Source organism: Rhinoderma darwinii, chromosome 6 (assembly GCF_050947455.1).
Source record: "Rhinoderma darwinii isolate aRhiDar2 chromosome 6, aRhiDar2.hap1, whole genome shotgun sequence".
NCBI lineage: Eukaryota > Metazoa > Chordata > Amphibia > Anura > Rhinodermatidae > Rhinoderma > Rhinoderma darwinii.
The window spans coordinates 33,210,787-33,227,326 of record NC_134692.1 but is presented as its reverse complement, the minus strand read 5'-3'; the positions used below and the strand labels follow the sequence as shown (position 1 = coordinate 33,227,326).

The window sequence follows — 16,540 nt, the reverse complement described above, 5'->3', positions numbered from 1 at the left end:
CAGCAATTCCGTTGAAAGTAGCAGACATTCCGCTGCGGAAAAAGCGCACCATTTCCTGCGTTTTTTACTGCAGAAAATGGTGCGGATTTTGCTGCGTTTTTTTCAATGCTGGGAGATGGTGACAACAATTCAGTCCACTTTCCGCAACAGGAATTGACATGCTGCGGTACGAAAAAGACGCACCACAGTTCAATTTCGGGTCGGAAATTTTCCGCAGAGTGTGGATGAGTTTTTTTTAAATCTAACCCACTTTTCTGATACTGTATTCTGCTGCGTATTTTCTGTCCCAAATTACAGACGTAAAATACGCTGCAATTCCACTATGTGTGGACAAGCCCTTACAGTCTTTAAAAAATTTACTTAACGGGGTTTTCCAGGTATTTTTATTAAAGGCCGTTTCTTAGTATAGGCCATTAATGTGTTATCGGAGCATGTCCAAACACTGGGATCCCCAACAGTCAGCTGAACGTTGGGTCTGGGGGGCTTCATAGAGTGCCGTGGCCACTTGACAGCTGTAACAGACACAAAACTGCATCTGTACATACGGCTGTGCATGGTAAATCAGCTTATTCTGAGTTCAGCGCCATTCATGTGGCCAATAGGCGAGGCTGAATAGGCTTGGAAAGTGACAACGTATCAGAGTCAGAAATATATCCAAAACTCCCTTCCCCCATTTTTTATGCTTTTTAGTAGAAAATGACAAAGAATAGAGAACAAAACGCTTACTAGTGTTAAAAACACGTTTATAACTGAGATTGATCCTAAGGAATGGTGAAAGTGGAATTCTGAATGTATTATTTATATATATTATCCTTAACTAGAAAGTGGTTATTTAATAAATATAATGCTTGGTGTATTTTGACCTGATTTATGTGCAGCTTCTGTTGTAGCCCAGTAGTACATTCAGAATAATGCTGGTTGTTATTGGAAACAGTCAACAAGCTTGTCACCAGAGACATCCCTAGCAGCTTAGGCAGGCTCTTATAATGCAGTACAATCTGGGACAAGACAGGGAATAGTGCTGGGATAGACATGATCTGTACTTAACTGCATGGATGATGTTACATAGCTACATTGAATTCTTCCACATTTATACTGTATGCATCCCCATTAAATTGTCTGCACACAAATGGGATCTTGTTCATCAAGAGTCAGTATACACCCGGGCAATATTGTGCCCAAAACCATTGCAAAGATTTTTTTAAAACATGCTTTTAGTGTACCCTCTATACGGTGGGACTTCAAGCAGCTCCTTTAATACCTTGAATTTAACGTTTTAATGACTAGGCATCTCGTGTCATTCTTTTAAGAGATGGTCCATGAAAATACTTCACACATTGCAATAGCACCTTCAGACAACATTGCAATTGTACCTACCTAGTTTAGCAATGCTAGGGTACTTTACAGATGCCATGGTGACCAATTCACTTATAACAAACAGTGGTAGACTAAACCCCTCTGCACATATGTCCAGCGATCCGGAGGGAAACTGATGCCAGAACTTATCCCATGCTTTCCAATCTGAGCACTTTTGGCATCCTGTGCATAAGTTGTCATGCCGGACCTCACCCTGGGCTAGAAAGAAAAATGCTGCATGCAAGCATTTTTCTGTCTGGCTATGTCAGGCTGTGGATGTCGGACCAGTACACAAAAATGTTATCAGTTGTGTCCAGCTCAGGCATAAAACAACTGGCTGGACACAACGGATACATGTGTACCCAGCCTTAATGGGTAACGACTCAGTGGGCAGACAATCTAACTTACTAAGGCCCATGGCATGTCATGATTTTGGCCTGCGTTTAATGTATATGCAGGTTAAGCTCCCGACGTAACCATTAAACTTAGGCCAGATTCACACGAGCGTGTGCGTTTTGCACACGCAAAAAACGCGGCGTTTTGCGTGCGCAAAAGGCACTTAACAGCTGCGTGTGTCATCAGCATATGATACGCGGTTGCGTGATTTTCTCGCAGCCGCCATCATTATGACACTCGGTTTGGATGTTTGTAAACAGAAAAGCATGTGGTGCTTTTCTGTTTACATTCAGAGTTTGACAGCTGTTGCGCGAACCACGCAGTTCGCACGGACGTGCTTCCGTGCGGTATGCATGGTTTTCACGCACCCATTGACTTCAATGGGTGCGTGATGCGCGAACAGCGCACAAAGAAAGGACATGTCATGAGATTTTTTCAGCGCACTCACGCTAAGCAAAACTCACGGACTATCTGCATGCCCCCATAGACTAATATAGGTGCGTACAACACGCGTGAAAAGCACGCGTGTCGCATGCACGTATATCATGCACGTGTAAACAAGGCCTTAGGCTGAGGCAGATGTCATAACAGTGGCGTCCTTCACAATAGAGTTTAATGATTTACATATACAGTACTGTGCAAACGTTTTAGGCAGTTGTGGAAAAATGCTGCAAAGTAAGTATGCTTTCAAAAATAGAAGTGTTAATAGTTTTTTTTATCAATTGGACACATTTTGCATGTACGTTGGGAGCTTTTCCGATGTATGTACTAAAACTAGGGGAAAACGTAGTGTGCACAGAGCCTAAAAACTTGCTGCTTTTATATATTTGTATGTGTAATGTTCTTTGCTAGCCCCCTACTGTACACTGAATGCAGTAAGAATAATGCGCTGTTGTCAACACTAGAGGCCCCCAGAATCCGTGCTAAATTATGTCTGAAGTCTACAAACACATAGATCATGCAGATCATTGTTGATCAAATGTAGCTGATCTTGCATGCATTGGTGTCGATTGCATTTCCTTCTCAAAAATTACAACCTATAATAGTATGATCTTATAAATATACCTCTCCTTTTAGTTTCCTACAGTAGGTAGGTAGGTACACACTTGGACTCATGTTTTATCAAGATGTAATCTGCATGTAGTGTTAACTTCAAGTATTTTGCTTTATCTTGTTCTCGTCTTGAGTTAAAGAGTTAAGGTCCTCTTACGTCGGCCAATTTTGGCCGCTGCAACGAGCGCCGATCAACGAGACAGCTCGTTGATCGGCGCTCGTTTGCTCCTGTCACAAGGAGCTATGTATGGTGACGAGCGCTCGTACTCCGATCGCTCGTCCCCATAGATTATGTCGGCAGCACGTCTCCGTTTACGCAGGGAGATGTGCTGCTGACAACGACGGTATTTTAGTTTTCTAAAACGATACGATCAGCAGATGAACGAGCGTTTGCTCGTTCATCTGCTGATCTCTGCACTGTTAACACAGGGCAATTATCGTGAACGAGTGTTCTATGAACGATCATTTGCCCGATAATTGGCCCGTGTAAAAGGGCTATAACTGTACATTCAGCAAACCATTGATATGTCATGGAGACATATCAGAAGTTTGGTTTGGTTGGGGTCCAGGTGCTGAGACCCCCACTATCGATGAAATTAAGGTGCAGAAGAGCTCAGATAAGCGCTATACACCTTCATCTGTGGTTTCACCATAGGTTTCCGTTTGCATCGCCATTGATTTCAATGGTGACAGATTCGGTGCAAGTGGTTTCCGTTTGTCTCAGTTGTGCAGGGGTTCCGTCGTTTTGATAGAAGCAATACCGTAGTCGACTGCACTATTCATTCCGTCAAAATTACGGAACCCTTGCACAATTGAGATAAATGGAAACCATTTGCACGCACCGGATCCGTCACCATTGAAATCAATGGCGATGCAAACGGAAACCTATGGTTTCTATTTGTTTCAGTCAGGGTTCCGTTCTAACGGAAAGTTCCAACGGAACGCCAGAACGGAGCCCTGACGCAGATGTGAACGAAGCCTACAGAATATAGTGCACATAAGAACAGGAAACTTGTCAGGATCCTAAACGGGTCCAGGTACGGGGCAAAAACCAATTGAAAACGACATTGTGGTATTAGGTGTAAAGATGCTGGTTATGGTCTGCAGTTTTCCCCATTGAAGTCAATTAGGGGAACACACCTAAGACATGACCTATAGGGCATGATGTAGCAATTACATGTTTTTTTATGTTTTATTTCAAATCTCCATGTTGCTCTTCTGTGTGTCTATGACCTGCAGTGTCTCTGTGATAGATCTACACAACAGAAGAAACAGATCACAGAAGTTCTGGGTACCATGCTGGGATACTGGGTAGCTGTAAAACTTATTAAAGATTCATACTAGATACTCATATCTATCTTTCCAGATAGAGCACAAAGCTAAAAACTGCTACAAGTTCTATAAATGGTATTACACGCTGCATCTAGCTATAACAATATGCAAGCAGAAAGTATCATATGTCTAAAGGAGTTCTACACTTTATTAAAAATCTGCCACAAAGGTACGTAAGGGCCGGTTCACATCAGCGTTCGCTTTCCGTCCAGGGGTTCAGTCGGAGGTCTCCGTCGTGGAGCCCCGCAACGGAAGGTCAAACGGCAACCACAGCTTCTGTTTGCGCTATTGATTCCGTCGAAAAAACGGAAACCTGCCGGAACGTTGATAAACGGAAACCATTAGCAATGTTTCCGTCACCATTGATATCAATGGTGATGCAAACGGAAGCTGTGGTTTCCGTTTGACATTCCGTTGCGGGGTTCCACGACGGAAACCTCCGACTGAACCCCTGAACGGAAAGCGAACGCTGATGTGAACCGGCCCTTACAGATGAGGATGACGTTTTGTTTAATGTTGTTTTTTTGTATTTTCATTTCAGAGGACTTGCTATTTAATAAATACCACTATGTTTATTCCAAAAGTGAACAGAAATGGATAAAACACTTTAGACAGTGTATGGATTAAAGGCTATGTACAGCTTTGAAAATGTGGTTTTTAAAAAAAAATAAAAATATCTCAGTGTGTTTAGTGCAACTTTCTAATTACTTTTTATTAAAAATTATTTTTACTTTTTCAGTTGCAGCTGCTTTGTATTCTGTATACAGAGCAGCTGTATTTTGCACTAAGACCTCAATCCGTCAGCTCAGCAGGACTAACAGGCTGAGTGTCAGCAGGTCCTGCGTGGATCCACCTGTTATTGATAACGTCTAACTTATGAACTTAGATGTGAAAAAAGTAAAGCACACTGATACACTGTTTAATTAAAAAAATAAATTAAAAAAACGTTTTCAAATGTGTACATAGACTTTAAGGGTATGTTCACACGAGGGCGTCCGTAACGGCTGAAATTACGGGGATGTTTCAGCCTGAAAACATCCCCGTAATTTCAGCTGTAACGGCACGTGCAGGCGCTTGAACGCCGCGTCCATTACGGACGTAATTGGCGCTGCTATTCATTGGAGTCAATGAATAACGGCTCCAATTACGGCCAAAGAAGTGACAGGTCACTTCTTTGACACGGGCGTCTATTTACACGCCGTCACTTGACAGCGGCGCGTATATTACGCCTCGTGTGAACAGACAAACGTCTGCCCATTGCTTTCAATGGGCAGATGTTTGTCAGCGCTATTGAGGCGCTATTTTCGGACGTAATTCGGGGCAAAAACGCCAGAATTACGTCCGTAAATAGGCCGTGTGAACATACCCTTAGGGTATGTTCACATGCAGTGGTTTCAGACGTAATTCAGGCGTTTTACGCCTCAAATTACGCCTAAAACAACACCCCTAATATGCCTACAAACATCTGCCCATTGCTTTCAATGGGAATTACGATGTTCTGTTCCCACGAGCCTTTATTTTACGCGTCGCCGTCAAAACACGGCACGCAAAATGACGACTCGTCCAAAAACGGCCGTAAAAAACGCTGCGGAAAACACGAGTTGTTAAAAAAAACGTCTGAAAATCAGGAGCTGTTTTCACCTGAAAACAGCTCCGTCATTTCAGACGTTTTTGGTCACTACGTGTGAACATACCCTAACAAGAAATAGACCATTTGTATATCTCAAGAGGTTCTGCATCAGCTGACATCTGCTAATCACATCTAGCTTTTCACTAAGCCAAATAGTTTCTCTTTTGGTGTGCGCTCACACGCGGTGTATCATACATACTATACAATATAAGCCTATGAGAAAAGTATTCCACAACGCAAGAACTAGAGAAATCAAAAGAGTTGCAGAATAATTTTTGCAACTCAATTCTGTGGACATATAATGCAGGTACGCCACGTGTGATCGCATCCTTATACTTACAGTCACACTTTCTCCCTGACTCACCATTTATTACCACATTTCACTAATGCACATTGAGGGTATTGATTTTTCTAAGCATTCACAATGCAGGGACCTGGATTCCCAGGAAATAATAACAGACAAGGGCAACTCCACACCAGGAGGACAGAAGATCAGCACCAAAGCAGTCACATGTAATGCACTGTATGACCTGTGGTATTCACACCTCACTATGCAGCACAACAAGCTGCCCTTCATTAACATGTCTCATCACACATACAGCAGTCTCATCATACATGCAGCAGTCTCATCATACATGCAGCAGTCTCATCACACATGCAGCAGTCTCATCATACATGCAGCAGTCTCATCACACATGCAGCAGTCTCATCACACATACAGCAGTCTCATCACACATGCAGCAGTCTCATCATACATGCAGTAGTCTCATCACACATGCAGAAGTCTCATAACACATACAGCAGTCTCATCATACATGCAGCAGTCTCATCACACATGCAGCAGTCTCATCACACATGCAGCAGTCTCATCATACATGCAGCAGTCTCATCACACATGCAGCAGTCTCATCATACATGCAGCAGTCTCATCATACATGCAGCAGTCTCATCACACATGCAGCAGTCTCATCATACATGCAGCAGTCTCATCACACATGCAGCAGTCTCATCACACATACAGCAGTCTCATCACACATGCAGCAGTCTCATCATACATGCAGCAGTCTCATCACACATGCAGCAGTCTCATCACACATGCAGCAGTCTCATCATACATGCAGCAGTCTCATCACACATGCAGCAGTCTCATCATACATGCAGCAGTCTCATCATACATGCAGCAGTCTCATCACACATGCAGCAGTCTCATCATACATGCAGCAGTCTCATCACACATGCAGCAGTCTCATCACACATACAGCAGTCTCATCACACATGCAGCAGTCTCATCATACATGCAGTAGTCTCATCACACATGCAGAAGTCTCATAACACATACAGCAGTCTCATCATACATGCAGCAGTCTCATCACACATGCAGCAGTCTCATCACACATGCAGCAGTCTCATCATACATGCAGCAGTCTCATCACACATGCAGCAGTCTCATCACACATACAGCAGTCTCATCACACATGCAGCAGTCTCATCATACATGCAGTAGTCTCATCACACATGCAGAAGTCTCATAACACATACAGCAGTCTCATCATACATGCAGCAGTCTCATCACACATGCAGCAGTCTCATCACACATGCAGCAGTCTCATCATACATGCAGCAGTCTCATCACACATGCAGCAGTCTCATCATACATGCAGCAGTCTCATCATACATGCAGCAGTCTCATCACACATGCAGCAGTCTCATCATACATACAGCAGTCTCATCATACATGCAGCAGTCTCATCATACATGCAGCCGTCTCATACATGCAGCACTGCAACAAAGTTATCACATTACACATACAGCAGTCTCATCATACATGCAGCACTGCAACCACATCATCACAGTAACATCTGTATGCAGCACAGCAGTCATATCACACATGCAACACTCAAGCTGCACCATGCAAGAAGCACAGAAGTCACCATACATGCAGAAGACAAGTAACAGCATACAGTACAGAGGTATTATACATGCAGCAGATTAGTTACATCATACATGAATGATAGAAAGATCATATATGCAGCAAAGTAGTTACGCCATAAATGTAGCACAGCAGTCACATCATACATCCAGCACAGCAGTCACATCATACATGTAGCGCAGCAGTCACATCATACATGTAGAGAAGCAGTCCCATCATACATGTAGCGCAGCAGTCACATCATCCATGTAGCACAGCAGTCACATCATCCATGTAGCACAGCAGTCACATCATCCATGTAGCACAGCAGTCACATCATCCATGCAGCACAGCAGTCACATCATACATGCAGCACAGCAGTCCCATCATACATGTAGCACAGCAGTCCCATCATACATGTAGCACAGCAGTCCCATCATACATGTAGCACAGCAGTCCCATCATACATGTAGCACAAAAGTCACATCATACATGTAGCACTGCAGTCACATCATACATGTAGCTCAGCAGTCACATCATACATGTAGCACAGCAGTCACATCATACATGTATTACATAGTTACATAGTTAGTACGGCTGAAAAAAGACACATGTCCATCAAGTTCAACCAAGGGAAGGGAAAAGGGAAGGAAAAATTTCTACACATAGGAGCTAATATTTTTTTGTTCTAGGAAATTATCTAACCCTTTTTTAAAGCCATCTACTGTCTCTGCTGTGACGGCTCCTGCGGTAGGCTATTCCATAAATTCACAGTTCTCACTGTAAAGAAGCCTTGTCGCCTCTGCAGCTTGAACCTTTTTTTCTCCAGACGGAGGGAGTGCCCCCTTGTTTTTTGAGGGGGTTTTACAAGGAACAGGATTTCACCATATTTTTTGTATGTGCCATTAATATATTTATATAAGTTAATCATGTCCCCCCTTAGTCGTCTTTTTTCAAGGCTAAATAGGTTTAATTCTTTCAATCTTTCCTCATAACTTAAATTCTCCATGCCCCTTATTAGCTTCGTTGCTCTTCTTTGTATTTTTTCCAACTCCAGGGCATCCTTTCTATGAACTGGAGCCCAGAACTGAACTGCATATTCTAGATGAGGCCTCACTAATGCTTTGTAAAGTGGCAATATTACATCCCTGTCCCGCGAGTCCATGCCTCTTTTAATACACGACAATATCCTGCTGGCCTTTGAAGCAGCTGATTGACACTGCATGCTGTTATTGAGTTTATGATTTACAAGTACACCCAGATCCTTCTCAACAAGTGAATCCGCCAGTGTAGCGCCCCCTAGGACATATGATGCATGCAGGTTGTTGGTACCAAGATGCATAACTTTACATTTATCTACATTAAACTTCATTTGCCAAGTGGACGCCCAAACACTTAGTTTGTTTAAATCTGCCTGTAATTCATGAACATCTTCCATAGTCTGAACTATATTACATAGCTTGGTGTCATCTGCAAAAATAGAAATAGTGCTATTAATCCCTTCCTCTATATCATTAATAAATAAGTTGAATAATAGTGGTCCCAGCACTGAACCCTGGGGTACACCACTTATTACCGGGGACCATTCAGAGAAGGAATCATTGACCACAACTCTCTGGATACGGTCCTTGAGCCAATTCTCAATCCAATTACAAACTATATTTTCTAAACCTATAGTCCTTAATTTACCCATTAGGCGTCTATGGGGGACAGTGTCAAATGCCTTTGCAAAGTCCAAAAACACTAAATCCACAGCGGCCCCTCTGTCTAGACTTCTGCTCACCTCTTCATAAAAACAGATTAGGCTAGTTTGACAACTTCTGTCCTTAGTAAAACCGTGCTGGCTGTCACTTATAATGCTATTTATTGTCACATAATCATGTATATAGTCCCTCAATAGCCCCTCAAACATTTTCCCCACGATGGATGTTAAGCTTACTGGTCTATAATTACCCGGGGAAGACCTAGAGCCCTTTTTGAAAATAGGCACCACATTTGCCCTGCGCCAGTCCCTTGGCACTATACCAGTCACTAGAGATTCTCTGAATATTATGAAAAGGGGGACAGAAATAACTGAACTAAGCTCTTTAAGAATTCTAGGGTGTAACCCATCTGGTCCCGGGGCCTTGTGCACATTTATTTTATTTAATTTAGCTTGGACCATCTCTACATTCATCCAATTCAGTATATCAACTGATATATTAACAGCACTGGCACCGGCTACATCAGCTGCTCTTTCTTCTGTTGTATATACAGAGCTAAAGAACCCATTTAGTAACTCTGCCTTCTCTTGATCCCCTGTGATCAACTCCCCATTACCATTATCTAGGGGTCCTACATGTTCAGACCTTGGCTTTTTTGCATTTATATGCTTAAAGAATTTTTTAGGATTTGTTTTACTATCCTTGGCCACCTGCCTTTCATTTTGTATTTTTGCTAATTTTATTACATTTTTACAGATTTTATTAAGCTCTTTATATTTTACAAAGGCTACAGCTGTACCCTCAGATTTGTATTTTTTAAATGCCCTTTTTTTGTCATGTATTGCCCCTTTCACAGAAGGTGTAAGCCATGTGGGGTTTAATTTGAGTCGTTTATACTTATTACCTGTAGGAATAAATTTTGCACTATAATAACTCAAAGTAGATTTGAAAATCTCCCATTTATCATTTGTTCCATTATTTGACATTAGTTCTTCCCAGTCTATATCCTGAATTGCAGCCCTCATCCTGGGGAAATTGGCTTTCTTAAAATTAAATGTTTTTGCCCTCCCAGCCTGCGTTTGTTTTTTACAGTATAGGTAAAATGTAACTATATTATGATCACTGTTACCGAGGTTTTCACGAACATTGACATTCCCAACAAGATCTGCATTATTAGAAATGACCAGATCCAACAGAGCTTCACCTCTAGTCGGGTCTTCCACAAACTGGCCCATAAAATTTTCCTGCAACAGGTTGAGGAAATGTCTCCCCTTTGCAGTTGAAGCCGAACCATGACACCAATTAATATCCCGGAAATTAAAATCTCCCATTATCACTACAGTACCCGCCTGTGCAGCCCGCTCCATCTGTTTATATATCTGACCTTCCATCTCCTCAGTTATATTGGGGGGTCTATAGATTACACCAAAAGTAATTTTTTCAGTGTTTACCTCCCTTTCTAGTTCCACCCACAAGGTTTCAACCTCCTCAGTCTTCACCCACTATTGTCTCTTTCACACTCGCCTTCATATCACTTCTCACATACAGACATACACCACCACCTTTCCTATTTGTCCTGTCTTTACGAAAAAGTGTAAAACCCTGTAGATTTACAGCCCAGTCATGTGAAGAGTCCAGCCATGTTTCAGCAACACCAACTATATCTATATTTTCTTCCAGTATCAAGGCCTCCAGCTCCCCCATTTTGCTTGCTAGACTTCTGGCATTTGTGAACATACACTTTAACTTGCCTGTCAGTTTTTCACTTTTATTATCAGAAATGTGATTTGACATTAATCGGTCCTTTTTATTTACACTGATGTTTTGTAACGAAAGGATCTCCTTATCTTGTTGTCTAGTCCTCTCCCCACATTCTGTTTCTCCCCCCACCAATATAGTCTGACCCCTCTCTAACCTGGCTACCCCTTTTTTTTCTACATTGACCTCCCTCCTCAGCCCTAGTTTAAATACTCCGCCACCCCAGCTAGAATTCTCTCCCCCAGCACAGCGGACCCCCTTCCATTTAGGTGCAAATCATCTGCAGAATACAGTTTGTACCCCAATGAAAAGTCAGCCCAGTGCTCTAGGAACCCAAATCCTTCTCCTCTACACCAAGACTTCAGCCATGCATTTAACTCCCTAAGCTCCCGCTGTCTTTCCTGTGATGCGCATGGCACAGGCAGTATTCCTGAGAATACAACCTTGGAGGTCCTTCCCTTCAGCTTGTAGCCTAGTTCTTTAAAATTATTCTTAAGGCTCCTCCACCTACCATTTATTCTGTCGTTGGTACCGACATGGACCACGACAGCTGGATCATCACCAGCCCCTCCCAGCAATTTGTCCACCCGTTCCACCACATGCCGAACCCTGGCACCAGGGAGACAGCAAACCATTCGGTTGAGGCGGTCTTGGCGACAAATTATTCTATCCGTCTTCCTGATTATAGAATCCCCTACGACTATCAATTGTCTTGGCTTACCTGCATTACCATCCCGCCGACTACTAGCTGGGATGTTCTCCCGGCTGTTAGGGAGATCAGTATCCACTAGGGCTGCCTTTTCTGAGACTGACACCCTCGCATCATCACCCAACCTGGCAATTTTGCTTGGAATGCCAGAAACCGGATCGGCCTTCCTTGTCTTTGACCCCTTTCTACTGCCCCTCACTACATTAACCCATCTACTTACCTGATCCTGCTCACCCATGTCTTCACCCTCCAGTTCTAACCCACTAACTGCATGCTCTGTGAGCAGCAAGCTCCGCTCAAAATTGTCTATCCTCCTCAGTGTTGCATTCTGCTCCTCCAGATCTCTAATACGAGCTTCCAGGTGAACAACATGCTCACATCTGCCACAGAGATATTCACCCTGGAACTCCGGCTCCAGTCGTGTATACATATGACAAACTGTGCACTGAAGAAAACCTCCAATCTTGCTATCCATTATCCAAGTTACACCAAAACAGCGAACAATTGTCAAAGAAAAAGAAGAGTACTTACTGGGGCTTCAACTCCTCTTTTCAACTCCGGTTTTAGAACTCCACTTAGTTCACAAGCCACTTAAACCACCAAGCTCAGAAAGAGCAAGCAGCAGTCACATCATACATGTAGCTCAACAGTCACATCATACATGTAGCACAGCAGTCACATCATACATGTAGCACAGCAGTCACATCATACATGTAGCGCAGCAGTCACATCATTCATGTAGCAGTCACATCATACATGTAGCAGTCACATTATACATGTAGCACAGCAGTCACATCCTACATGTAGCACTGCAGTCACAACATACATGTAGCAATCACATCATACATGTAGCACTGCAGTCACATCATACATGTAGCAGTCACATCATACATGTAGCAGTCACATCATACATGTATCACAGCAGTCACATCATACATGTAGCGCAGCAGTCACATCATACATGTAGCGCAGCAGTCACATCATACATGTAGCACAGCAGTCACATCATACATGTAGCAGTCACATCATACATGTATCACAGCAGTCACATTATACATGTAGCGCAGCAGTCACATCATACATGTAGCGCAGCAGTCACATCATACATGTAGCGCAGCAGTCACATCATACATGTAGCGCAGCAGTCACATCATACATGTAGCGCAGCAGTCACATCATTAATTTAGCAGTCACATCATTCATGTAGCAGTCACATCATTCATGTAGCAGTCACATCATACATGTAGCAATCACATCATGTATGTAGTACTGCAGTCACATCATACATGTAGCAGTCACATCATACATGTAGCAGTCACATCATACATGCAGATCATACATATAGCAGTCACATCATACATGTAGCACAGCAGTCACATCATCCATGTAGCAGTCACATCATACATGTAGCAGTCACATCATCCATGTAGAACTGCAGTCACTTCATACATGTAGCAGTCACATCATCCATGTAGCAGTCACATCATACATGTAGCAGTCACATCATCCATGTAGCAGTCACATCATACATGTAGCAGTCACATCATACATGCAGATCATACATGTGGCACTGCAGTCACATCATCCATGTAGCAGTCACATCATACATGTAGCGCAGCAGTCACATCATACATGTAGAACTGCAGTCACATCATACATGTAGCAGTCACATCATACATGTAGCAGGCACATCATCCATGTAGAACTGCAGTCACTTCATACATGTAGCAGTCATATCATCCATGTAGAAGTCACATCATACATGTAGCGCAGCAGTCACATCCTCCATGTAGAACTGCAGTCACTTCATACATGTAGCAGTCACATCATACATGCAGATCATACATGTAGCACAGCAGTCACATCATACATGTAGCAGTCACATCATACATGCAGATCATACATGTAGCAGTCACATCATACATGTAGCGCAGCAGTCACATCATCCATGTAGAACTGCAGTCACTTCATACATGTAGCAGTCACATCATACATGCAGATCATACATGTGGCACTGCAGTCACATCATCCATGTAGCAGTCACATCATACATGTAGCGCAGCAGTCACATCATCCATGTAGAACTGCAGTCACTTCATACATGTAGCAGTCACGTCATATATGTAGCACAGCAGTCACATCATCCATGCAGATCGTACATGTGGCATCACACAGGTGAATAGGTACCTTTTATCTAGACAGGCAATCCACTCTGCAGAGGAGGAAGAATGAGAAGCGTGTGCAGCAACCATGATGGGATTTCTGCCAGCTCAGTCTCGTGTAAATCTGTCTACACTGCTACAACGTCCCACACTGAGGACACTTCACAAACGAGAGGGGGGTAGAATTTTTTTTTTTCTGCAGCCAAGAAATGAGCCGGGGGTAATAATATTCCCGCCCGTTATCTATATCTCACATAATACTAATAATAATGACATGTGTGCTGACAATACAGCAGCAGAGGACTCGTCACCACTGCAGACCCCGAGCGCCGGCTCAACTCTACCGGAGAGAAGAGGAGAAACAGGGCGGGGGAGGGGATGAGGTGCTGCAAGCTCCGGCTACAGGACCCCACACAGTACAATCTACCAATATGAAGACACAGATAGCTTTGCCTTTTCCTGCCTAAGCTGTCTGGCACTTGTAACTGACTAGACCAGGCATCCATTTCTATATACATATATACTATATACACACTATGCACAAACATACACTTACATATATATACTGAACACACACTATACACACACACACACACACACACACACACACATATATATTTACACTCACACGGTAAACACACTACACAAACACATATATACTATATTCACACTATACACAAACATACACTTACATATGTACTGTACACACACTATATATATATAAACATACACATATACTATATACACACTATACACAAATACACATACATATATACTGTACACACACTGTACACAACCATATACATATATACTATATACACAAACATACTGTATACTGTACACACACTATTCACAAACATACATATATACTATACACACACAGTATACCTAAACATACATGTAAAGACACATTTTAGAATATTACTGTATCCAATTGCTACATTTAAAGAAAAATAATAATCTATGTGCAGGACATTTATATTTAAAAAAAAATAGATAGATAGATAGATAGATAGATAGATAGATACACTGGCGTAGCTATAGGGGTCGCAGCGGTCGCAATTGCGACCGGGCCCCGAAGCCAGGGGGCCCACGGCCCCCCATCAATAAAAAGTTACTATAGTAACTCGGGCCGCGGGCCCCTGTTACTATAGTAACATACTTTACTTACCTTCCTGGTTCCGGATCGCAGCGGAGGTCCTGAGGTCAGGCGCTGTGCCGCCGCGCATGACGTCACAGCGCTATGCGCCGCGCACAGCATCGAGACTACAGAACTCCCGCCGCGGCCGAAGAGGAAGGTAAGGTTAGCCCTGACTGGCGGGGTCTGACTCCCGGGACCCGCCAATCAGCTGTTTTGAAGGGGCCGCAGCACTCGTACGAGAGCTGCTCCTCTTCATTCCGGTCACACTGTGAATCGGTGTCGGCGATTCACAGTGTAAGCGAGTAGTGAAATGAAGGGGAAGCAGCTCTCGTACGAGTGCTGCGGCCCCTTCAAAACAGCTGATTTGCGGGTCCCGGGAGACACATCAGCTATTGATGGCCTATCCTGTGGATACGCCATCAATGTTTAGGGACTGCACAACCCCGAAGCCTACGATGTAGCAGGCTTAGGGGGCCCATGAGATAGGATCACAGATTGTGTGATCCTGTCTGCTGGGCCCTGTATCTAAGCCAATCACATTGTAGGCTTAGATACATGGCCCATGCGTGATCCTGTCTGCTGGGCCCTGTATCTAAGCCTACCACACTGTAGGTTTAGATACAGGGCCCCAGCACACAGTAATCTTATACTGTATAAGATTACTGTCTGCTGGACCCTGTATCTAAGCCTACCTTGTGGTAGGTTTAGATACAGGGTCCCACAGACAGTATCACACATGGGCCCTGTATCTAAGCCTTAGGGTATGTGCACAGACACTAATTACGTCCGTAATTGACGGACGTATTTCGGCCGCAAGTACCGGACCGAACACAGTGCAGGGAGCCGGGCTCCTAGCATCATAGTGATGTACGATGCTAGGAGTCCCTGCCTCGCTGCAGGACAACTGTCCCGTACTGTAATCATGTTTTCAGTACGGGACAGTTGTCCTGCAGCGAGGCAGGGACTCCTAGCGTCGTACATAACTATGATGCTAGGAGCCCGGCTTCCTGCAGTGTGTTCGGTCCGGTACTTGCGGCCGAAATACGTCCGTCACTTACGGACGTAATTAGTGTGTGTGCACATACCCTAACACACGTGTTACTAATCATTTTTTGTGTGTTTTCTTACAGGTTCGGTCGTTGGACTACGGCGGATTCCAGGACTACTTCGATGACAGCTTTTTTTTTAATTAATAAAATGGTTAATGAGGGTTGTGTGGGTTTTTTTTTTATTTCAATAAAATATTTTTTCTATGTCTTTGTGGTTTTTTTTAAACTATATTACTACCGCCTTAGTAATGGCCGCCGGCTGATTGACAGCGTCCATTACTAAGGCGGGGCTTAGTGTTAGCCGGTGCAGAGGCTAACACTAACCCCCTTTATTACCCCGGT

At 43.4% G+C, this 16,540-nt stretch overlaps 1 protein-coding gene across 4 annotated transcripts in view; it reads right to left on the bottom strand.

The window, feature by feature from the left end:
- Window positions 1-14,364, bottom strand: part of RAPGEF4 (Rap guanine nucleotide exchange factor 4) — a 250,177-nt gene extending 235,813 nt beyond the window's left edge. For 3 of the 4 annotated variants that reach the window (XM_075829468.1, XM_075829469.1, XM_075829470.1), the window contains exon 1: window positions 14,034-14,363. In XM_075829468.1, coding sequence (XP_075685583.1) covers window positions 14,034-14,098 — 65 coding nt within the window. In that variant the 5' untranslated portion in view covers window positions 14,099-14,363. Of the gene's footprint in view, window positions 1-14,033 lie in introns of all 4 variants that reach the window. The other variant, XR_012849484.1, reaches the window with a different exon arrangement.
- Window positions 14,365-16,540: the final 2,176 nt, after the last annotated feature.